The 26019-nt window shown below is 33.6% G+C and overlaps 1 protein-coding gene across 10 annotated transcripts in view; it reads right to left on the minus strand.

Annotated features, from left to right (window-relative positions):
- Window positions 1-26019, minus strand: part of DMD (dystrophin) — a 2259748-nt gene that overhangs the window by 1251000 nt on the left and 982729 nt on the right. For all 10 annotated transcript variants that reach the window (XM_036992000.2, XM_036992004.2, XM_036992005.2 and 7 more), the window contains 4 exons: window positions 20939-21100; window positions 6019-6129; window positions 5439-5612; window positions 3062-3217 (listed from right to left, as the gene is read on the minus strand). In XM_036992000.2, the coding sequence (XP_036847895.2) occupies window positions 3062-3217; window positions 5439-5612; window positions 6019-6129; window positions 20939-21100 (603 nt within the window). The remainder of the gene's footprint in view (window positions 1-3061; window positions 3218-5438; window positions 5613-6018; window positions 6130-20938; window positions 21101-26019) is intronic.

The following is a 26019-nucleotide window of genomic DNA, read 5'->3' on the forward strand; positions in this document are numbered from 1 at the left end:
AAGGATTTTATTTGCATGTGGGAGAAAAAAATTAACCTTATAGTATGTTGCTATGCAGTCATTTTTTTTCTGTGCACTATTGATAGAAAAAGAATTCTAGATTCAGTATTTCAAAGAAATTCTATCTTCCCAGAGCTAATGCATTATTGATTTTTATTTATATTATATATTCCTTTTTGTTTATATCTAGCTAAATAGGTTTTAATAAAACAGGAGACACTGCCATCTTAAGGAAAACTGAGTTTCACACTTTTGTTGTGGAGGAATACATGCGAGTGCCACCTGCAGAGGAATGTTTCAGCAGTCATTGTTTTGTGAACACTTAAAAACCTAAGTAAGGCTTAGTTAACTTAAATTTGAGTACTGAGGTCTGAGTATGAGTATTTGAGGCTGATATGAGTATTGCTATTTATGTATATTTGCATAAAAAGCAACACAGAGAATTATTAGGAAGTATTACACAAGGAATTGTAAGTAGTATTACATCTAGGGTGCTAGGTGTAATAACTCTCAATAAAATTAAAGAGATTTAAATGTACTAAACTCGTCAATTTTTATTCACTGAACAATTAAGTTAGTGATATTGAACAAACTAGTAAAATTGTATTCTATAAGAAAAATGCTATGTACTGAATTGCTTCTTCCCCAAGATTAATATGTGGAAGTGCAAAACCCCCCATACAACTGAACCTGGACATATAGCCTTCAGGAAGTAATTAAGGTTAAAAGAGATCAAAAGGGTATGACCCTAATCCCATAGGATTGTGGCCCTTATTAGAGGGACAAGAAAAAGATATTCTTCCCACCTCCCTCCCTCTGTCTGTCTCTCCCTCTCTCTCACACCCTCCCTCTCTCTGTCTGCTCTGTCTCCTTACAATGTGAGGACACAGTAAGAAGGTGCCTTCTGTGAGCCAGGAAGAGGGTCCTTACTCGGCTGACACCCTGATTGTATCCCTCCCAGCCTCCAGAATTGTGAGAAATAAATTTTTGTTGTTTAATAAGCCACCTGGTCTATGGTACTTTGTTACGCTAGCTTGAGCTAATACAAAAAAAGTAACATACATTCAATTGAGGCAAGTACAACCATATAAATTCTGAAGATGATGAAAAAAGAAGGGTATGTCTTTTTAGATAAAATTAATAATATATTAAGATATCCTTTGTTTCACTGTTGATTTTATCAAACGACACCAATGTTGGTGAAGATGCTTGGAAGACTTAAATGCAGGCCACTTTTTCTTAGGGAGGGAATGCATGAGCTCAGCACTTCATAAAATGATATTTATAAATATTCCCTTTATCACTAATGTTTCTAAATCTTTATTTCAAGAATAAATTTCTGTCCTACATTTTTGCTATATTCAGTCACGCTATTAAAGATAAGCATGATTTCTTAGTAATCTTTTATTTTTACCTTAATGATATTACTAAGTGCCAAATGGTCAAATAAGCATAAACTTTCAAATACATATATTCAGGAATAAATACAGCTTTACATCATCATGAGAGTCATATGCTTTTTAATAAAAATCAGTTCATGGCACTATTGTCTTCTAATGTCATCTTTGTTGTTTTAAATTCAGTGACTTATTCTATATTATTTTACGTCAAGTGTACTTTTGCAAAGGCAAAGATTTTGTGCAAATTCCTCAAGGCAAAGAAAAGATCCAGGCAATAGTTTATATTTGAAAAAGGAAACTGAGAAAACCACCTTTTCCCAAAAATATACTTTTTCTTCATTTAATAAAGGTATTTATCAATGCATTATTTTAGTATAAAGTCACATAAGTCAAATTATAAACTCTTAAGTATAGAGAATAGCTCTCCACACTGGTTTCATTGAAAATATTTGTGTTAGAATGAAATTAAAATGTATGCATTTTTATTCTTTCTGCTTTGGCCCTTAGGCTGAAAGTTTACTCATTACATTTTTGTCCTTCCACATTGAGCATCAGAAAGGTAAAATCATCCCAAAATAGCCTCTCATTTTAAAGGTACTCAAAGTACTTAAAATAAACTTTTACTTATTGATGAATAGCCAGAAATGCCAATAATAGGTAGATAACTTTATTTGCATAAGTTTAAGGAAACAAGCTTTTCAATTAATTATTTAAGAAATACTCTTTCAGATACCACATAAATTACTAAAAGGTATCACAACTTTTCAAAGAAAGAAATGATTATTTTATTATGGTGTTAATACTTTAAATTTCAGCTGAGCTCCAAAAAATCTTTTAGAAAGTTTACAGTAACGTAAAATAATGGCATAGAAAACGCCAAATCAGTCCTTGATGTTGACAATTCATATTTTTATGAATACTTTTTATGATTACTATCATTATTTTGAACCATCAGAGCTCTAAATCTATATAGAATATTTGATTTGAGAGAAGTGAGATAACTCTCCTGGACATTCCACAGTTTGGAAAAAAAATGAAGAGATGTAAGCATATTTAATTAACAGAATGGAATTGGTCATCTCACCCTGCCAGGACAAAATTACAGAAATAATCACTAAGCCAAAGGACTTAACTGTCTATCCATGCTATCTAATTAGCCAAATGTGGTGGATTATGGAAGGCTTACCATACAGGAAATAAGCTCTGTGGAATGTGTCAGCTCTATTACACCTGATGTGGTTTATGTGGGATATGTCAACTCCATTGTACCTAAATATAAATAGGTACGTTATGAAATTTACCTACCTTTGACTCATCTTAAGTAAATTTATACAATGAAAAGAAGGCAAATTTAGAACAAAGAAACTCTTTTAGAACTACAAGATGGCAATAAATATCTCCCTGAGCTTTACATATTTTTTAAATGTAAACTGAAAAAAAGATCATTGATTAATAATTGTTTCTTAATAAGAATTGCACATGGGGATATACCTATCCCTATCTCTATGTATGTGTGTATGTATATATGTATGTATGTATCTAACTTCTCAGAGAAAATGATTAAGACCAAGACATTAATCATACATAATTACTGCTTCTTGCTTTACAGCTTTTAAGGAAAGTGGTAAGAGCCAGTGCTCATGATTTCAGCATGCACACACCTTTGCTCCCAGCTCATTATAATGCAATTTCAAAGCAGTTACTCTTTCATCAAGCTCTTTAGGGTTTTCTGTCTGTTTCTTCTGTACAATCTGACGTCCAGTCTTTATCACCATTTCCACTTCAGACTTCACTTCACTCAGACTCTTATACAAGTTCTAAATTAAAACATAAAAAAAAACATAATAATAAGCAATGCTGTCTAACTCATACTATCATTAATAAAAAGAAATATGGGTAGAGATCCACTTAATTGCTATTCCATGCTTACTGTGTTAACGGAATAGCATTCTGCGGCTGTGTTCAATATCTAGCTTTTGCATTTTCTGATTTCATGTTTCTATTTGTAATTATATATACACATACAAATAATCATAGCTTGTAATTACTCTTATTAAAGTAAGAGTAGTTTAGTTCTTCAAGTTTATAAAGATAATTTCTAAAAGTTACATGATTTGTATTTTAAATGTTACAGCTCTTAATTCTAGCTGGAAATTTGGAAAAATTCATTTACTCATTCACCAGGTATTTAATCAGTGCTTACCATGTACCAGACATTATTTGAATCAGTACAGAATCAGTGGTGGCCAAGACAGACAAGTTCACTGTTGTCTTCCTGGTGCTTATATTTCAGTGGGGGTAAACCATCTAAATATCTAGATCATAATTTCAATATATATTAAATAACATACAAGGAAGGAAAGTAATTTTAAATATGGTAATTAGATTATACAAATTTAATGGGGTGAATCAATTAAATATAGACCAATATAAAAATATTATTTGAAACTCACATGTACATCACAACCATAACTAACACATTTATTGCTTCACAAAAGTATATTGCCATAATAAACTATTGTGAAGAACATGTTATAGTTTTGACTTGTAGTTATTTTCCTAGAAAGGTATATGTATTTGTATGTATATATGTATACATGCATAATGATTAACACATATATATGTATGTATGTGCATACAGGTATACATGCATATATAACAGTTTATACACTGCTACTTTGATTTGTTCACTGATAAGTCTAAACAATGGTACTTATTTTATTGGTAGTAAGAAATAAAGTTGCTAGTAAGTGCTGTTTTTTGGAATTAGAGGAAAAATAGGGTTTGTTTTCCTTTTTCAGTTAAAAATCAGAGTCTAAAAAAACATTTTATAATGGCTGAACAATTATGTTATTCATTAAGGATACATAATCTATTCCCATCTTAATTCCCTCTTTGATGGTTGGTTGATATTAATATTCCTTTATTAATAATTGTGAATTCGCTCTGAGCTTTCCAGATGATTTACATTTTTTACTTCATTTTACTTCTTAGAAATTATAATTATGTCTGGGTATTTTATAACTTTCAAATTGTTAATTGTCATACTGGGAATCAATGCTGTGAATTTTGGAATCAGAGTTACTTCCAAATGAGTTATTCTTTAAACTTAAAAAAAGAAAAACTCAGTGATTTACCTTTACGTTGAAAGATCATTCAAAGCACAGTTAGCCATTAATATCATGTCATTCAGTAGGCAGAGAAAATAATTTTTTCACTAAGGAAGGGAAATAATCCTTACATTTATTTATGCTCATACTTTGTTAGAAAGATATTTTCCCACTTATAATAAAATTGAAATACTTCTTAAGGGTCTCTTCATCATTTATGTTATGGAGTCGATGCAGAAACTGTACTTGATACACAAAGTATTAAACAAATAAACTTTTTCCCATAATGTTCAGTGGTTTTATTTTTTGTGAATTTCTACCCTGATAGTCCATAGTACACACAGAGTTATAATGATACTTATATTACTCTAGTAGATGTCCTTATACATCAGATTTATGTTGTCACAGGGGGAATGTGACTTGGTGTATTTCCAATAATTGCAACAAAGGACACTGCTCAGGATCTCAAACTCCAGTGAAGATTTACCTTAGAGACTAATTTCGTGTTTCATGCCTTTTTATTCTGTCTTTGTGGACTGATGGTTTTCATTATAACAGCTACTGCTGTTGTTGCTATTTCTAGACCAATATGTTTCTTTTCAGAATTTCCATTTAAAAATATATTCAAAGTACCATAAGAATTAAACAAGACAGCCTTCCTTTTTCATTCTGCATAGTCCTTGCAGATTTATAGACTCAAAAAAGGCACCGAAAGAAGAAGCATTAAATGGCTATTTCAGTAAAAGTTCTTGTCTGTCAATACACCTGTGCTAATTTTTGTTCTTAATCTTAAAATTATGAAGTGTAATTATTATAGCTATTGAAATAGAAATTGAAAACAATTTTCTATTATAAAAGGGGATCACTGAATACTTCTAAATAAGGTAAGTCAAGGGGTAGCTGCATATTTATCACCAGAAATACATACCACACAATGATTCAACTGTGACTGTACTACTTCCTGTTCCACACTCTTCATTTCCAGTGCAGGCAAGTGCATCTTCACTTCATCTAAAATCATCTTACTTTCTTGCAGACGTTGCTCAAAATTGGCTGGCTTCTGGAATAATCGAAACTTCAAGGAAACATCTTGCAATTTTTTCTGTGAAGACAGCGTTAAGAAAGCACCCATTTAATTTTGCCTTCCCAACAAGGAACACTCATATTTTTGTTATGAGATTTTCCTTTATTACTGAAGATATACAAGAATAAAAACAAAAAATACTTAAAGCAATCTTTATTTTTTCCCATTTGCCCAGCATGAAGAATGCATATATTTGGGAGAACACAGTAATTGTTCTTAATGAGATACGAAATGAAGTGAGGCATTAACCTATTTTACCCTTAAAATAAATAACCCAAAATGACCTGTGTCATTTACATATCATACTGTAGTTTTCAAATAATGCCCTCAATCCCAATTTTGCTAATAATCTAGTTGTCTAATCCAGACAATGTTCTCATACACAACTAAAACAAGTCCCTCAAGTTTATGCAGTAATATGTACCTGTGCCACATCAATTTGGGATAGTACCCTTTGGGCAGCCTCCTTTCCCTGGTTATGCTTCTTCATTTCTTCTAAACTGATCTCATGACTTGTCAAATCTGACTGGACTTTCTGTTGGGAGGACAGAACTATCAGTTGGCATGCACTGCAACTTGCAAAGAAAAACTCTCTTACTATAAAGATAGAATTCAGAAACTCTTTAACCATTATTACAATGTAGCCTCTTTTAAAATGAAAATACATAGCTTTTACTTACCAAAAGTTATAAAAAAATAAAATGATTTATTTCTCCCCTATGGGGTTATTTTGGAGAAATTAATCTTTTGAGTCAGTGATAATGAGTCAGCTATTTCAGATATCAGTTTCAGTAGGAAATGTCTGTATCTAATATGTAAAACTGCCATTCTTTTATCTTGGAATTTACACTCAAATCTGACCAAAAGCAAGATGTTAACCTTTATTTTTTTTAAAAAAAGCTATTGTGACAGGGATAGAAGAAGAAAAGTTCCATGCAAACAATATTCCTTAAGAGTAATATTGAGCCAGTCATTCTGTGCCATGTCTCAGTTAAATTTCATGGAAACTACAGATCTAGGAAAGGGAAATTAAACGCTTTGAATGGTCTTGATTTCTTTTTGCTTTTTTTTCTGATAGATACTTAACAGCTTTCTAGAGATTGATTTCTGAACTTTAAATAACTATAAAATATTTCTATATTTTCTATATTGAGTAAGGACATTTTTGATCAAGTTCTACTGAAACTATGTCTGTATTTGACTTCTATACTTCTGAGCCAGTTACAGGAGTAGTCAAATCCTGCAGTATGCAGAGACCAAAACAATAAACTCATTGATTTATTTTTGCTAGATCCAGCAAAAATCAGCTAGTGGTTAAATTATTCTAATTTAAAATTCAGTCATTGTCAGATTATCATAAATAAGTTACAGAAGAAGAAAATGATTAGCTCAATACCACAATGCCCATAAAATTTTCATGCAAAACAATTTGTAAGATGCATATTAGCATAACCTAATTTACACCAATTGGAGTCAATTCCAGTACATATTATAAAATAACTTCAGTGTGCTTAGCAGTTACCACAGAGAACTATATCCACGCAATGAGTAATGAGGATTATCTATCCCAAGAAAATGGGCTAAGTGGTGAAGGAATTATTTAGGATACAAGGTTATAAATGTACAGATACTTAATATTATTCCTTAGGATACTGATCCCAACAACTTTAAAGGCAAAGTAGTTATGACTTACTTCAGTAATTAGAATTCTGTTACAAAATAAGTAAGAGCATAGACTCATGTAAATGCATATTCCTTTTTACTATGTATAATATCTTCATTGGGTGAATTACTATCTTGTGTAAGAAATAGTGGCATGTTCTATTCTCCAGAAACCACACAATATGAGGTTTAGGGATCCATGTAAGTGCACAATAACATTCACAGAGCTAGAAATGCCAACAAATCTACAAAGCTGAATGGGAGTATGTAGCATAGAGTAACACTTAATAGGGGAGTTAACAGATGTGATAGGAAAAGGGATGTTAAAGTAGAACTGAATAATTAACACTCAGTGCTGCAAGGAGCAGATGCTTTAGGGGAGTTTATGGTCATGACTTTTCAGGTAGAAAATGCTCACTCTCTCAGGAAGGTGGGTCAGTAACAACTAACCATGTCTCTGCCATATAACCCTGGCCACCCCCAAGCCATAGATGATTAGAACATGGACAATACTTGTGCCCAGTTAGATCCTTTAGATTCTCTCTCAGAACTGACAGGAAAAAATCTGGTCAAGCGCTGTGGGTGCTTGGCACGGTGTCACATACACTAGGAGACTATGCTTCTGAAATTCCTAGCTGCAGGGTCAACTGAGGAATAGCAAAGGCCTATGACTGGAGAGAGAAGAAAGAAGTACACGTATAAAAAGAGAGGTAAAAACAAAAACATGGATGGCTTTCACTCACAGGCTGAAGTAGACAGCATTTTCCAAAGATGGCTGCAATCAACAGTTCCCATACCAACATGCTCCTCTCACTGTTCACCCATTAAGAGATAGAGCTTATTTCTTCACCTTTACTTATCTAGGTTGGCCCTTTAACCGCCCTGATCAACAGAATATGCCCAAAGTAGTATTCTCCCAGTCATGGTAAAAGCCCTTAATTAGCCTTAGCAGTTTCCACTTTCGCCTTTTTGGAACACTCACACTTAGGGTGTTCCCTCTTGGAATGCACCTAACATGCTCTGAGAGGTCTAAGCCACATAGAAAGGCTATGGGTAAGTGTTCTAGTAAATAATCCCAGGGGATATTTTAGCTGACAGTAAGCACGAACTGCTGGACATGAGTGAGCCATCCTGGATGCCTAGTGCTGTTGAGCTCACTGTAGTGCCAGCCAACAACTGCCTACAGTCACATGAGAGACCTGAAGAGAGAACCATCCAGCCGAGCAGTCTCAACCTACAGCACCAGCAGAGATTATGATAAATTGCTGTTATAAGTACCCGAAACACAGGCTCTAGTCCCTTCCTGAGTCAAAACTCTCCTCTTTCCCTTGCTTTCCATTAGACATCCCTGTATCCTTAGGACAAACGTTCCTCCCTCGCTGTTAGTTTTGATTTAATTAATTTTTGTTACTTGTACCTAAGGGTCCTAAATAGTATATTGGATATACATGGACACAGAAGTGTTAAATACAAAAAACACTCATGATTAAGGGAAAACAGAGGCACAGAAGGCACAGAAAGGAGGCACTGAACAACATGAAGAGTCCGGGAGAATGGAAATAATGCAGAGACAATGAATGTGCAGTGGCAGAAATAGAGAAACGTAGTTGGGAATGAGGTATTAAATAATATCATGTCCTAAATGAAAAGCTTCCAAATTTTTATGTGAAAATAAATTTTAAAGTTTTACACTGTTCAGAATCACAAATATAATTACAGCTTCACTACTAAAACTTAATGTAGTATAAGGAAATTCATAATAAGATGCTACCATAAATCAGGAATGCTCTGAAATGACTTTGCATTTTATTAATCACAATATATAGGTACATATATGTACTTTTTCAAAAAAGCAGTGTGCATTTGTACAACTGGTGTTTGTTTTCGTGCATTCAAACATTACAGGCAAGTAGAAAGGGAGGTTCAGGATGAAATTATGGAGAACATAGGAATTAAGATATGTGGAGAAGAAGGAAAGCACCGAAGAAACAGATGGAAACAGTCTAAGAGAAGGAGAAGGGAACAATCAGGAGAGAGAGGTCAGCGATGTGACCGTTGAGACAGGTCATGAGAGAAGTATTAACAAGTGTACAATACCTGGTCAATAAGCACTGTAGCAAGAACAGAAGCAGTGGATGGGTGACAGCAGAAATTAGGTTTTCAAGGGTTGAAACCTGATTAAGGATGAAGGAGCAGCCCTATAAAAATAGCTTAAATTACTTTCAAAGACTTTTGTCTCTGCACACAATGAAATTTAGGTCAATGAGACTTGAACATGTATTAAGATGATGTAAAAAAAAACAATGGATGGAGCAATATTTTTTTAAATATAAGAAGATAATTGATAAGGAAAACCCTATGGGAAGCAAGAGGAAATTGAGGAAAGTGCAAAGAGCAATAACCAATGGGAAATATTGACAGGAAAAGAGGTGCCATTTTTTCAGAAGCCAAAAATAAGACACAAAGATCATTTTGGATGTGGAGAGGCAGGAAGTGGAATGCTTCTTACTTGACCTTCTTTGGGAGTCAGAACAGAATAGCATTAAGGGAAATCTGGATTTAAATCTCAGGGCTATGACGTGCCACCTGGGCAAAGCACCAAACGACTCTGAGCCTCAAATTTCTCATCTCTAAACTGAGGCTGACAATGAAGAGCCAACAATGAAGCATTACAGAGTTGGTAGGCAGTTTCCTGGGGAAATTCTCACGTCTGCAGTAGACATAGACAACTACAGCGGTTTTGGTAGAAAGAGTAGATGTGATAGTATATGCAAAAGTACCTGTTCAAGTTGTTTGCACAAATAATCACTCATAAATTCCGTGTCTTTATATACCATTTGTTTATGAGGACGAGACCCTAGTGATCACTGAGGATGAGAGAGGAGAAGGTCAAGGAGGAGTCTAAACAAAAGTGCTGAAAGTTCAATAGGCATTGTGGGAATTGCCAAAAGGAAAGGGATGAGAGAAAAATAAAAAAAAGATATTCAGGGAGAGGAGATGGCCCAATTTATACATCTGTAATAGTAATTGACTACATGTTTTTTATACTCTATCATCCATTCAGCATTCAAGTTGTGTACGGTAGAGGAGGAAATGAAATACACACATATTCCTTTAGACTTTTATATTAGTCGGATAAGAGAACAGCACAGAAGGAAATCATCATCACCACCTAAGCAGATGTTTGTGTGAGCCTATTTACCAACAGTTCCCATAAATTCACTTAATCACCTAAGCAAACTAATATAACTATTTATCATCCCCATTTACAAACAAGGGTAGAAATCTGACTTGTCCAAGGTAACATATCTAGGAAGTAACAAACTCAATGTCCTTTAAACAACTACATTGCCTCTTAAATTATGATTCAAAAATAAAGGTATCTGCCAAATGGACATTTGTCGAGAAAACATTTAATTTCATTTTACATTAATAGTATTTAGTTTATCAATTCAATTAAGAAACAAGTTATGCATCTTCTACTCAATTCCACATAGTAAGAACTATTGTCCCTACTTTTAAGGAACTTTTCTTCTAGGGAGAGAGAACATAGCAATATAAGTAAATTACAAAGCAGAAATATATGTAATAGAAAAACTCATGCTATACAATAAAAGAGAAGTTAAATAATCATTTCTACTACAGATTCTGCTCAAAATTTATAAGAAATGGGCGTAATTTAAATTGCACATGCCTGAGAAGAAAGGGGTTTTGGAGAGGTAGATAATTAAAAAAAATGGGATCTCACTCCAAGCTATGGGAACCACGCTAGCAAAGACTGAGATTAGAACACAGAGTGCTCATGCTTAGTTTCATGGAAGGAAAGACTGGATGTGGGCAGAATAAATAAAAATTACTATCTAGAGGAAGAATTAGTGTGAAACTATTGAACCTTAAGGTTCAGGGTCTCTTACTAGCAAAAGACTCTTCAACAACTCAGCACTTAATTTTCTTTTTTTAATTTGCATAGTTTTCTTCTTCTTCTTCTTAAAGGCTGCTCCCTCAAAGCTGCCTCTAGTAGCTTGGCGTTACAAAATAAAGCCAAGATAACTTAAGTGATCACTGAAACACAGGTGTTCTGATGAAAAATTACACATTTTTCTAAATAAGCCATACTGTTGTCATGATTCATAAACAAGAGGAACAACAATGAATTACACACATACAACCAGAAAGTTAAGTTCTATCTGTCACCAGGGATGTGAAAGACCACATAACATGTGAAAGAAAAGTCTGGCAATTCAGAAGTCAACACAGAGCAATAAATGGACTTTGAAGTGTTTACACATATACCAACCAGTTAGACTGTGAAGAAGTTGAATTTCTGTATTTCTGTACTCTTAGATCACCACAACCAAAATCATTAAAATTGAAAAAAATGATGGTTGAACATCATATAAAACTGGGTTTTTTATCATAATTTATAGGCAGCATTTCTAGATGAATTTTCTTATCTGTATACTTTTCCAATATGATTCCAAATCAAAATTTCTTTATAAATTAAGTAGATTATGCCTGAAAAGAGCCAAGTGGCTCAATATATTCTGGAAATTAAGGATAAACATGTGTCTGTACTACAGAATTACTCAGAATATTTTCTATGTTAATATATATTGTAAAACCCCAAAGGGATACACTTCTTGCTCAAATTATCCTTTTGCCTTTTTGGCAGAATACATCACACAAATAGATTTGAGGTAAGCAATCTAAATTTAATTTACTTAAGGAATATGTTCAGTAACAACAATTCAACTCATTATTAAAATTAAAAGATAAAAATGGATACATATTCCCAATTGATTCTACTTTGGGACAGTTGTATAACATGCATTACACTTAATATTTAACTAGCACCCTTAAAAATTAATTCCACAATTCTTACTTTCAACTGATGATTCATTTTCACTTTGTACTTAGGATATCGATCACAACCTAATCTATTTAACCTCATCAGATTATTATTTTAGAGCCACATAATTTAAAAATGCTTATCACCTTAGGCTGGTTTATTGTGAAACACACAAGTGATTTGTTTAAATAACAGTTACGGAAAATTCCAGGCAGAATGGACAATATCCTATTAAAAAGTTCCTATAATAAAATAGGCAAACGTTACATCTACTTTCCTAACATTATGATCAGATAATGAAAAAAATATATCTTGTAGAAGAAAACATTAGGAATAGAAGATAGACTCCAAAGGAAAATAAGGAAAATGATTTCCATACTTGGCTGCCAGATTTGAAATATCTGTTAAAGATCTAAAGGCCGTACAAGCCGAGTTCTATTTTCACCTAAGATATATATCTACCCGAATATGAATGATTAAAGTGTTTGAAGAAAACAAACAAACAACTGACCTTGTGAAATTGTCAGCGTGGCTTCATATAAAATCAGCAATTTTCAACAGAGGCAAAATGAAAGGAAGTAGCAAGACAAACCTAGTGATTTGGAATACCCGTGAATGTGCTAATGGAGTTCGCAATCCCACACCTTTCAGGATCACTAGATTTTTTTTCATAAAAGTTAAATACCATAAAGCAAATTATATCATCATGCTACTAGCAAAAAAGATAAATTTGATGATATATTAATTAAGTTCCTAACTAGCACTATAGATTGAAAGTAGGAAACAACAATGAAAATGGAAATAACCAATTTTCCATTAAAGGTGGTAAAGGGCAAATTATAGAACTAAAAATCAATAAAAAATTAATGACATTTCCAATATAGCAGTTTACAATTAACTGAGCAGAGAGCAGGGCTTTTAATCATGATTTACCACATCAGGCCATTCTCATATATCAAATTAATGACAGATAATGGCAAGCAAAATTAAGCTATAGCTGTTTAAGCTATTTAACAGAATAAAGGAAACTTTCTATCAAATAATTACTGGAGATTTTGTGATGTCAAATAAAGAAAAGGATCCCATAAAAATAACTAAAATATATCAGAGAGAAAAATATTAGAAGTCATGTTGAGTCTTTTAATAGAGAACTTTAACACTGTCAGATTAGTAATTTTTAAACAGATAGCAATTTGAAAGCGCATCTTCAAGAAGTAGACATGGCCACATACAACACTTAAAAAATTAAAGGAAGAAAAGGTACTAAAGGATCTTGGATTATTTATACTCTTAAATATGGGGATCAAGAAAAAGATATACTGACTATGATCATGGGCAAGTAGTTTTGAAAAATTTCAAGTTATACTTTTATTTAATAAGTAAAAAAGTAAGAAGAAATTGACATAGCTTTTTATCACTGTAAAAAATATCCTATGAGTTGATAAGAAGTATTAGAAGGTGTATTACCTACATGTTAAATTTTGACAGATGGAAAAGTTTTGACTTTTCTCAGGAATATGCAACAGGCCAAAGAGCTTGTTAATGTAACAATTTAACCACAGTCTCCTTTCAGGTTTGTGAGGCATACTGGAACCATCAATACATATTTATTGACTATATAAATATATCTAGAAAACACATATATATGTGTGTGTGCGGGCATGTGTGTAAATTTATGCAATAATGGCAAACATTTTAATATCACCAAATAAGATTTAGCTAGCTGTAACTTTATGTTAGGAAATTTAAGAAAGTAACTGATGACCACATTCTTCCATCCTCCTGCTACTTAACTCTGATAGGAATGTGGGGAGGAGGGATACAAAGGAAACATTATATTTTACTGTTTCCCAAACATTTTTCCTTAACATCTGAGTTCTGCAGTATATTAAATTTCTGGAGAAACAGGTTTCTGTGGTTTATTAAGGCTCGGTTAAGCTTTGAAAATATAAATGGTAGACTACAAATCTCCAAGGGAAATGTGACATGCAAATTTTGGTAATTAAACCTGATGACAGAACCTTTTAAAACTAAAAAGTGAACATTTTGTAGAGTCATTATTCCCTGTAATACACCTGAGAAATGTTACTCTTCATTATAATAATGATAATGACAATAACAGTAATAATAATAGAATAGCCCACCATAAAAATGCATTTATAATTACTTTTCAAATTAGATAAGTGAAGAGACAAAACTTTAGGGGACATCTGGAATGTGGCATAGAAATATTGGGGAACTGCTGCAGCTGAAGACTGATTTTTGCTTGATATAGAGCGAATTATCAACGTGGAGAAAGCAGATCTGAGTTAAAGGCCCAGTTTCAGCAAAACTGCTTTAGAAATAAAATCCATTAAATGTAGAATAAGAACAACTGAAACATTATGTTACTGTGTTAGTTCTTACAGTGAACACCAGTACGGTCATCAATAAATATGCATCATTTAATTCCCAGTTATTTAACAAAATTCCTCACATTTCAGTCTTCACTATGCATCAAAACAATGGAGTGAAAAAGTTGATGGTAACATGAAATTATTTTGTTAAATACACTATTTGAGATATTCTCTATTCGATAGTCTTTTTTAAAAAATCAACTTTACTAAAGTATAATTTAATACCACAAAATTCAATGAATTGTAGTAGATTTACAGAGTTGTGCAACTCTTGCCACAGCTTGATTTCTGGAACATTTCTCTCTCTCCCAAATGACCCCATGTGTCCATTTGCAATAACTTCCCAACCCCAATCCCAGCTTCTATCAATAACCTAGCCTGTTCAGACATTCTCTTAAACGTAAATATTTGACTTACCTACTTCATTATATTATTGTATGTAACGGTCAAATAAAATAACGTTGATGCTTTGAAAATAGTCGTTATTCACTTGGTATAGTCCTTGAAAAGCATATAACACAGGGGTAAGTCGCGAATATGTACTTTCCATGAATGTCATGTGAAACTTTTATATTGAATACCACTGAAAATATTTCGAAGTGTTTCCAAAGTTCCTAGCCTTGGCAGTGTCATAAAGCACTGTGACAAGATATTGTCATGATACTATTAAGTTCCATTTTAAAAATGGTTATGGTAAACTTGATTGGCCAGCAATTCTTTACCTTTTGTCTTTCCTCGGTGCTATCTTAGGAATGGCAAGATGGCCAGGCCCATTTTTGGCCTGACCACTTTATTCTAAACCATTCTTACTTAGCGCATGTGTCTGACATGGGACTAAATCTTTGCGGAACTGAATAAATTCACCAAATATTTATTAAGGACATACTAGGTAGTGCTGCTCTCTTGTAGGTGACATTTGGTGGGTAGGTATAGTCATAAATGCTAAAAAAGAAAAACAGGGTGTGCTATGGCAAGTGTTATCTGGGTGTGCATTTTAGATTTATAACTTCTATGGCAGCTATTTTTGGAATAAATATCCATTTGTAGAAGAAAAAACAGGGAAAACTGGCTTAATCTAAATTGCCTAAAAATAATCAGAGGAGACTGCAAGGTTCTTCAATGTGACCATAGTGTAATGCTGTTGGTTTTACCTTTATATTTAGAATTTGAAAAAAAAATTTGCAACAGCATGCTATAATTTAATTGAAGGCTTAGGAGGTACACTTTTGAGTTTATAACATGAAAAACGTCTATTTCTTTATCATTATATATCCTGTGAGGACATGTTACAATGAAATTTTTTCAGGTACAATCAATGATGTAAGGCATGTTTCTAATCCTTTTGCATTTTCTGCAACTCTTGCTTGCAATTATTTCCCACACTATTAAACATGTCAAAATAACAACAGTCATTCTAATCTGGGAAGGAATCAGTTCTATATAGTAACATATAGAGGTAGCATTGAAATGTTAGAACAGATTTAAAATTAATTGCATCATATTTACCCTATCTGTCTTGCTAGGCATGAAGAAAAAAGATTTCTGCTATGGCTATGTGGTGTTTAACATTGGGACCCAAATCTCTCCAATAGTTCTTCATTTTCTTCTTCTGCAGTCAAATTATTTCATTACCACATAAATCCTGACTACATTCCCCTATAAGGGTTTATACCATCTAAATTCATAAATCAGCAAAGTATGCTGTAAAGTGAGGCTTGTTCTGAATCATTTGGCAATCAAAATGTGCCTATTTACACTATAAAAGTCTTTTTGATTTCATAATGAAACCATAAGATTAATCTGCTAGACCAAATTCTGCATTTACATCTTTATTTTGTAAGCCATTGATTTTGATAGTTTAGAATGCCTATATTTAAGTATAACCAAATACACTTAAAACTGGTTATAAAATTTAGCTTCAGTAAACACAGGAAGATCTTAATGATAAATTTTGATGTGCAACTAATGCAATCAGCTTAAATTAACAGCTTCCTTTGGTAAAAGAAAGATCCCTCTTTTCTGTTTATTGATACTAAATTTTAGGCACATTGTTAAGGGGGAAAAGAAAGAGAGGGAAGGAAGAAAGCTGGCGTGTAGTGGACTCCAAATTCCTAGCTTGGTGAGCAAAATATAGGAGCTCTTTTCTACGTTGACTGTGAGGTCCTTTCCTATGATGATAATTTGTTTCCTAAATTGCTTTTTCTTTCCCTCTATGCATGCACATTAACTCTACTACATGGGACATGAAGTTGCAAAAGACTGGATTAGAATCCTGCAGGACAAAGAATTAAAAGAGTTTAGTTACTGCAGTCCCTACTAGGCAACTCCATTGTTTCTGGTGGTAATCTAAGTAACAATGGTCATGCCCTCTGCTATTAAATGTACATCATCAATACATAATGATATGGCGTATTTCAACATGTAACCATGTTGGATTGTTCTTACATATTGAAGATTCAAAATATGAAATTACTGGATATGGGGGAGGAAATGGAGATTGAAGTATCTTTGCAATTTTAAGAATTACAGACATTTAAGTGGCTTTTTGGACATAATTATCATGGTCCCACAATGATTCAGAGGCACATCCAAGTTAACTGGCACATTAATGTAGGTGGAATTAGAAAAGCAGAAGAAAACCAAGTCAGGTTCATCTTCAAACATCCATACTGAAAATTCTATTTTTTTAGGTTGATTCATTCAGGCAGGAGTTCTCAGCTATGTTTTCCCCTTCACCCATATCCTGTAAGAGGACAATCAAAATAGGAGAGGTCACCAGAAGTTTGACTGCCACCCTGACACCCTGACTCCTTCCAGTGAAATCCTAACACAGCCATATGTGAGAATCTTTATCAGAGATTGGTGAAAAGTGTGAGGGGCAAAAAAGAGTGGAGCAATTCAGCCATTACCAATAATGAACTCTCCAGAGTTGTTATAAACCTTAGGTACACGTTAGAATAACTGGGGGCAGTTTCGAAAAATTCTGATGACTTGAGGCCACCCAGAGATTCTAATATGATTGGCCTGAGCAGTAGGCTTCCAGACCTTAGGTGGTGAAACTAAATCCATTCTACTGCTTTTCAGGTAAATTAAGGAGTAAACAGTTATATTCATGCCATGTGTTTCTCTGTGGCTATGCAATTTGATGATTTTATTCTGTAAATTTGTTTCAGAGAAACACTCACAGGTTTTTATATTTTAATCATACTAGTTTTAAAATAGTTCCTCAGTTTCTGAATTCTTTACCTAGAAGATAAATCTTTGTATCTAGAAGTGTTCCCCATGTGTTCTATTCTGTTTGCATCAATAAGATGTCCTCTTAATTTTGTACTTTGATAAACATCTCTCTTTCAGTGGGCTAGCATTGGGCAGTTGATGCTGTGGACATGTGTTTTAAGATTTTGGTTTGTATTTCTTTTTTTACGTATAACATTCAGGTCAATATGTATGCTCTGATAGCCTTGCAGTATACAGTTTTATTGTCTAAAAGGTTGAGGTTTACTTTTGTAAGCTCATGTCAGTAAATAAAAATAAAATAAAATATTTTACATCCAACTGAGAATCAGAAGACACAGTTCTCAAATCATGACAGATAAATGATTAATTAACATGCTGAGGCAGTGGGAGCCTCATTTTTGCCCTGTCATTATAAATGCAAATACGATGCAAGGAAGTATCTTAATCAACATCTACCTTTATATATAATAAGTATACCTGTCAGACAATTATACACATTGCATGCATTTCCTTAATATTGACACTTTTTTATACTTGAGACTCTCAAATAACCTTAAAAGGCAGAAACGGCAGCTCTGTTAAGAGATTTAAGTTTAGTAGCAAAACTACCAATGTACCACATGGTGGAGGCAGACATCCACAAATCTATGTAGCTAGTATGTGACAGGAAATCAGAGCACATATTTAAGATGACTAAATGCAGCAACGCCGTTCATTTTGTCCTACTTCTCAGTGATGTATTAAATCAAGTATTGAATTTCTAAAAAGGGAAAGCTTAGCCTACTAATCTTTTTATTAGCAATAAACTTGGATGCAAATATAAAGAAGCATTTTTTTATTAATATAAACCATAAAAATTAGCCCCCATGATGTATGCTTAGAAAAGAGCCATTTTGGTGACATTTTTAGTGGCTTCTTTGAATGACACACCGTGCTTAAGTTCTTCCTTCACAGACAATTTTTGTATTTCCTATTTGTTTCTTTCAAGGGAGTTTCAAATTAAGCTTCAGGAAATGCAGTCCATGAGGTAAAGTTGAGTACTTGATAACTCTGTTCCAGAAAACAATTCACTGCTGTCATGTTAAAATAAAATCTTGGAGAAGAATGTTTCAATAGCTTTTGGGTGGCTTGCATTTTCCGATATTATATATTACTATTTGAGGAATTCAAAGTCAAGAATTATCTTGAAAACGCAGGTGTAACCAGAAATGCACAGAAAATGTATTTGAGCTTGCTAGTACTCTAAAAGTCTCTTTTTTTTCAAGTAGATTTGCAATTTCTTAATGTACCAGTATGCTGTTATTTGCAAGTATTTTGAACTACTGCAATTAATATTTTCACTACAACTTTATTTAAGAAAACCAAACACTTTATATTATGTTAGTAAAAACTAGTATGTTGTATTCATATTTACAGGATCCTGCATTCCTATCTAAATAAAATACTCAGCATCCACAGTGTTTTAAACTAAATAAGAGTTATTTTTTCTAAAAGCTTCCATTGTTTCCTAAGACCATAATAGCTTTTGCCTATCTCAAATTTGCTACTCATAGTTTCATTCCACAAGCCTCAAAACTCTCTATATTTTACAATACAAATGTCCAAATTTAATATTTAATACTTATACTGTTTGAAATTTTCTTAAGTATATTCAGGAAGTTACGAGCAGTCTTTAATAGAAAACTCCTCAAAATTCATGTCACTAAATTAAAAAAAAGCAGTGCTATTATACCTTTAGTTTAAAATCATGTCCTCAATTCAGTAACAGTTACCCATTCCTATCATGCATTTTTCTAAAGCCTACCTATAAAATTTGCTATGTCACTCAAGTTGGGATAGTCTTAAGAATAGTTAATGTTAAAGAACTTTGACTAGACTAATGTAAGTTTGAAGAAATGCATATAGTGTGAAGGTTAAAATCCTCAAGTGTATTTGTTATCATCCCCCATTTACTGGAGTATTTACATTTGTTCCAGTGAAAAACTATCATGAGGATTTTATCATCAGCATTCTCCCCAAATCTCACATTCTTCACTCCTTATTGCAATGGTCAATGAGGATCCCCTCTGCTGTGAACTTTTTAAGCCTAATGAAACGAACTACACTCTTGTCCATATTCTCTGTGGCTTTCTTGGTTAAACACAGACAAAATGGTAAACTAAGCCATGCTTTTGTGTACACGGATGCTCTGGGTGCCAATTTAATTGTGATTCACTGCTCTGTAATTGCATCGTAACAATGATCTAGAAAGCTAATATTTTACCCAAAAGTTGATTCTAAAGTGAAAACGAATTCAAGTGTCTCCAACAATCAGTACGGAGAGGACCTTTGGGACCAGTAGATAACCTAATACTCCTCACATCACATCATAGTGGTCTGAGTTATCCTTGGTTAATGAGTTTATAATATGTACATAAGATCTGAAAAGTAGCAACATTGTGTTACTATCAGCAAATCCTAATGATATTTAAATAAATAATATCTATGAAAACATATTTAAATGTTAAAGATAGAAATACAGCATTTTTAGAGGATTTTTAGAATCCTTCCCAAGGTGACAGTTAATGTGGCTGCAGTCTAAATTTACTCAGTATACTGTCAACTTAAATTTATTTTCATTACTACTTTAACTCTCATTTTAGAAAAACTGGCTTGCTACACTTCACAATTGGGATTGAAAAGAGCTGAATGTGTGCATGCATGAGTACATGTGACTATATATAGTATGATTATTAGTAATATAATGCAAGTTTCTTTCTATCTCTAATTTCTTATTAACTACTTAGAACATGTTACATTACAATACAGAGTTCACATCACTTGTGATTCAAAGATAACAAAGATGAATTGCTAAAAAATTACAGATTGTGTTTTTAATAGTACCACTAAAAATATTTTCTTCACAATTTACATTCCTATGGCTTCCCTCTAGCTTAAGTAAAGTTTCAAAGTACCAGTTAACTACAGACTTCAGCATGATGGTGGCCCCGTTTTCCTCCATTACATACTTTCAAAAATAAAACTTCAGAGAGTACCAATCTACAGCTCTCTTTTCCCCTTACATCCAAGTAGTCAAATCAGTCAATCAAATAATGCTCTGTACAACTAGTTGAATAAATTTTAAGTTAGAAATTCAGCAATGTCTTGTTCAAATAATAAAAACAAAATAAATCCAGGAGCTCATTCTCAGTTCTACTTGCCTGGGCTTCCTGAGGCATTTGAGCTGCGTCCACTTTGTTGGCAATATAAGATGTCAACTGCTTGTCAATGGATGAGAGAGATTCTTGAATTAAGTGTAAGGATTTCTCGATTTCCTGGGCAGACTGGATACTCTGTTCCAGCAACTTTTGTCTCCTTACGGCCTAAAGAAAAGAATAAGAATGAATCAGTTAAAAGTTTACTTATGGTAGTTTTTCTGCAATCCTGCTGCAAAGTAAAGGAAGAGTCTAGATTCTTCTACAATCACCTTTTTGTAAGACAAATTTCGCAGCTTCCTGCCACTCATTCAGCTCTACTTATAAAAATAAATATAAGAAAAAGAAAAAAAGAAGTAGCACTCAAAACCACAGGATCAGGGATCTATATAGGACAAAACCACAGAATTATGTACATCAAGGAAAGATGCTAAAAAAAACATTAGTGAAATCAACTCAGTCATTGCAATCTGTCGTTCTCAGGCTGAATGCTCCTCCTGATCTCATTATGTAGTTCAAGAGATTTGGTTTGCTTAGAATAGGGTCATCGTCATCACAATCCAATTCAACATAGATAATCCACTTCCACCAGTGAGAAACATATACAATCTGTTCAGAATCAGCTCCTTTTCAAAAAGAGTTTTAGATAACCACCTGATTAAGGATTTATTTTGAATGCTATTTCAACCAGTTTTACAGGGTCTTTTTTCTCCTATACTTTTTTTCACAATTTGGATTATGGAAATTGATTGTCCAATTGGATTTGTGTTACTGCTGAAGTAGAACAAATAAGAAGTAATCCTAATATAGCTGCAATTAATCTTGATTGTTATTGCATGTATGATTAGGATAATTTAACACTTTTCAAGTATAAATAGCATGCTGAACAGATTGCAGAATCTCTCTTCAAAGATCTGTTCACCTTTGAAAGAGTAGTCAGAAAAGTAAGGAGTGGGACAAGAAGCTTACTGAGAATTCCTTAAGTTATGCATCATGTCAAGTATTTTTATTATAAAATTTGTAGACACTGTTATAAGGTACAACAGAACCATCCATCCCAAAGACCTTGACTGGGTTTTTTTAAATGACCCTGCTTTTTATATTATATAAAGAATATTAGATATTACATAAGAATACAAATGTTGGCTCTTAAAAAGATATTGGAGATGACACTATTCTTTAATGAAGCCAACTTGGAACACAGCATTTCTCAAGGTAAGAACAAGGGAAAAGGAGCTGGAAGTCTTGCGATGCTGCTAGAGTGGGGAAGGCATTCTCAGTATTTATACTTGTACAATAAATCTTCAGGATTTTGTTCTAGGCTTTCCTTACTTCTCATTCTACGTATACACTGTTTCAATTACACCTCATGTGCTCACAACTTTACATCTTCAGTCAAGACTTTCCCCTTGATCTTCACACTTGCATATATATGTATACATTGTCCTACTTGACATTTCCACTTGGACATCTCATCCCCATAGCCATACCGGCATGAACAAATATGGACCCACTGTGTGTGTGCTTCTTACCCACCTCCCAGCTCCCTTGGCTTTTCCTCTTTCCTTGTATTTTTTTTCCTATTTTAGTAATTTACAATTAATTATTACCTTTATTAGGCACAATTCTGGGAATGTCCTCTTCCTTTATCATATACTTCATCATTCTGCATTTAATCAGTCAGTCAATCACCAATCCTTTCTTCTACCTCCTAATACTTCTTGATTCCATCCTTTCCTCCCTGTTGCCACCGTCATTATTCTAGTTGAGGTCATTACCATCTCTTGCCTCAAATACAGTACTAGACTCCTGGCTGGTATCCTACCCTGTCCACACCCATCTGCAAAGGAGCTACAGTGTGTTCTCTTGATGGTTCTCTTCTTCAAATCCTCTAGTGATTCTTTATTTTCCTGAGGATGAAAGTCATACTCCTTAGTAAGGCTTAATGTCCCTTTTTAGTCCCCGCTGGTGTCTTCTACTCCTTGCTCAAGCTATTGAGGGATTTTATGTTTCATTTCTCAGCGTACTCTACGCCCCTCTTGATACTTGTCCTTAAATAAGTATCCTTTTCCTAGAACAATCCCTTCCCCAGCTTCCTTTTATTGGCTAATTTACACTTATCCTTTAAGTCTTACTTTGGGAATGTGGACATTACCCTCCCTAGGTGGCTGTCCATGACACCCTATGCTCTCTCTTGTACTTCACATTTCTGTCTTAGCATGTGTCACACCATACTGTCATTTGCCTTTGTCTGCTTCTACTTCAGACTATAACCTTATATAATAAGGTTAGAGATATGGCTGTCCTGTTCATTGCTCAATACCAGTTCCTAGAGAAAGGCCAAAAGTTTTATTTATGACTGGATGGATGGGATAGCAAGGCTTTTTAATGGTAAAAACAGAAGAGTTCAAGCAGTCAAAGACAAAAATGGATTTACAAAAGAAATTGAAAAAAAAAAAAGGTCACCACCACTCGGTGATATAGCCTTTGGAGAACAGATCTTCCTATTACTTTTTTTTTTATTAGAAGTGTCAGAATAGGATGGGACATTATTTGGAGCAAACTTTAATCTATTTCTATTAAAGTACTTGATCCAAATCAGCGATCAAGACCTTGCCCTGGACTCTAATTCAAATACAGTTTCCTTTTTTTTTTCTAGTCAAAACTTCAACTAGAAGTTACATTACATAATAGTTCAGATAACAGTGCTCATGGCTATAATCAGAGCTCTCTGCATTATAAAAGAGAATATTTGTAGCCTACCCGGAGTTCCTCCAGAGAAATGGATCTCTAATGATAAAATTTCACCATTGTGACAGGTGGCTAGAAAAACCTTCCAATTACAGCATGTAGTAATTGCCTACGTGGACACTGTTTAAATCTGGTCCTATATCTGGCTAAAGGCAAAAACAGCCTCCTCTCCTGTGTACATCTGCAGAATGTTCATATAATTGAACAGGATATAATACAGCATAATGTTAAACCACATTTTTAGCCTCAAAATTATTTCTTAAAATCTAACTTCTTCTATTCATGAGATGCCATGGGTTGAAAGAAATGAAATGGCCTAAGAGATGATAGTAGAGCTGACCTCAGGTGGGTTGCTTCTGTGCCTGGCCCGGCAGTTCAATAAGAGACTGGTTTACATGGATTGTTTGATTATCTCAGGGAGTGAAAAGACCTCAGGACAATCCAAGCTTGCAGAACTCTTTGAACTAGTCATGGCTTAAGCTGCCTTCTATTCCTAAACATCTTGTTAAGCAAACCCTGATGGGATGCCAGGGCCGGGGATTTTCTAGGACTCTGCCCATTTGACCTGTGCTGTTTCACTCAATGGAGTTGGTAGGCAGCCCAGAGCCGTAATTGCATTTTGTTTTTGTTGTTTCACAATACTGCTGAATTGTTGTTTTAAAATGTTATTTCATGTCTTTAGCTATTCTGCTCAGCAATAAGAAAAATCATATAGCTCGGCAGAAACAGCAAATATGAGGAGAGTAAGAAGGGCATTAAAAGGCTGGCAATCAACAAAAATATAAAAGTAGAAAACTGAATCCTAGCAATTGTTACCATGAAAAAAATAATGAAAAAAAAACTTTTAATTTGGTTTTCAGAGATATTTCAAGCTTAAAAAATCAATATACATGAAAAGAAATCAGTATTATCTCCTCAAAGTACTCTGTAATATAAATTAAAAGTTGAAGGATTTTTGTTGGCAATGGAAAGCTCTCTCCCCAGTGAGACGACTGTTCCTCACATTCCTATTTTTAAAGTAATGTATTAATCCTTGTGCCCCAACATTACTAACACTTAAATCAGAGTGCAGCATGGCTAAGAAACTGTGGAAGAATACATTTTTCATGTGAAATAAAACTGAATTTGAGCCAAAAGAATTATATTTAAAATATAAATGCTGGCTTAAAAATACAGAAAAATTTAGATAAATTATCCCAATAACTTTTTACAAATCATCATTCACTAAAGGAGCCACATGTCCTTACTGTACTTATTAAACTCAGTATAAAATATAATTTTAATTTCATTAAGATGTGACAGGTAAGCTCATGATTGCAAATGAATTAGCAATGTGGGTGTTTCCACTACTACTAAAATAGGACCTTGTGAGAAAATTATTATAAAGATATATTTTCCCTTACAGTTAATCTTTCTATCCAGCTGCAAATAGCAATTAAGCACATAATATTTTGAAGAATTAAACTATACACAGTCCTCACTATAAAAAAATTGCATCCAGAGAAAAAATCTAGAACACGAGGATAAAAATTTTCCAACAAAGAAGAAAAACATAGATTGAATGAGTTAAAGAATGTCAGAAAAGAGCTTCTCTCCAAAATCTCCTACCTGACACTGACTGCAATTCCCTTCCAGGTTGACGAAATTCACCACATATTTTAAAAAGCATATTACAAAGGTGTTAGCTAAAATAAAGAAAAAGTCCTGAAAAAGTTAACTCACAATGTAGTTAATTTAAGGCCATAAAACTAACTTTCTCCCAGTATCTATGGGATCCAGTAATGGGAATGGGAGAAATTTTCTCATTATTTTGTTTGTTTGTCCCTTATGAATGTGTGCTATTGTGTTATTTTATTTGCTTTCCTTTTTTGGTGGAAAAGTAGGGAAAGAGAACTCTGATGCCTTGATATGATTGTGGAGGACCAGTTGGGTAGAGGTGGTTTTTCACTGAGAAACCCTTGGCTGCAGAATCCCTGTGGTGGGTGCAAGAGGGATATGAGTCCTACAACATGCAGGGCATGAGTGTGCTGAAGATGCACTAGGACTTCTTAGTATCCTTCTCAAACCTTTGTTTTTATCCATCTATATAGTAAACATTCCTTAGTTGCCTACAATGTGCCAGATATCAGCAGGTTCTCAGTTTTTCTTTTTAAATTACTCATAAATCCAGATTTAATATTGTAAAATATACTCTTTCCTTGTCCTTAAGCCAAAAAGAAGTTCTTTTTAGTGGGATAGAATTTTAAGAAACATTTGGTTTCTCAGAAGTCTGGAATGTGGGTTTTTCTTAAAACTTGCAGATGCTTCAATTTACGAAGAAAACTTCAGGCTCTTTG

This window comes from Manis javanica, chromosome X (assembly GCF_040802235.1).
Source record: "Manis javanica isolate MJ-LG chromosome X, MJ_LKY, whole genome shotgun sequence".
Classification (NCBI taxonomy): Eukaryota; Metazoa; Chordata; class Mammalia; order Pholidota; family Manidae; genus Manis; species Manis javanica.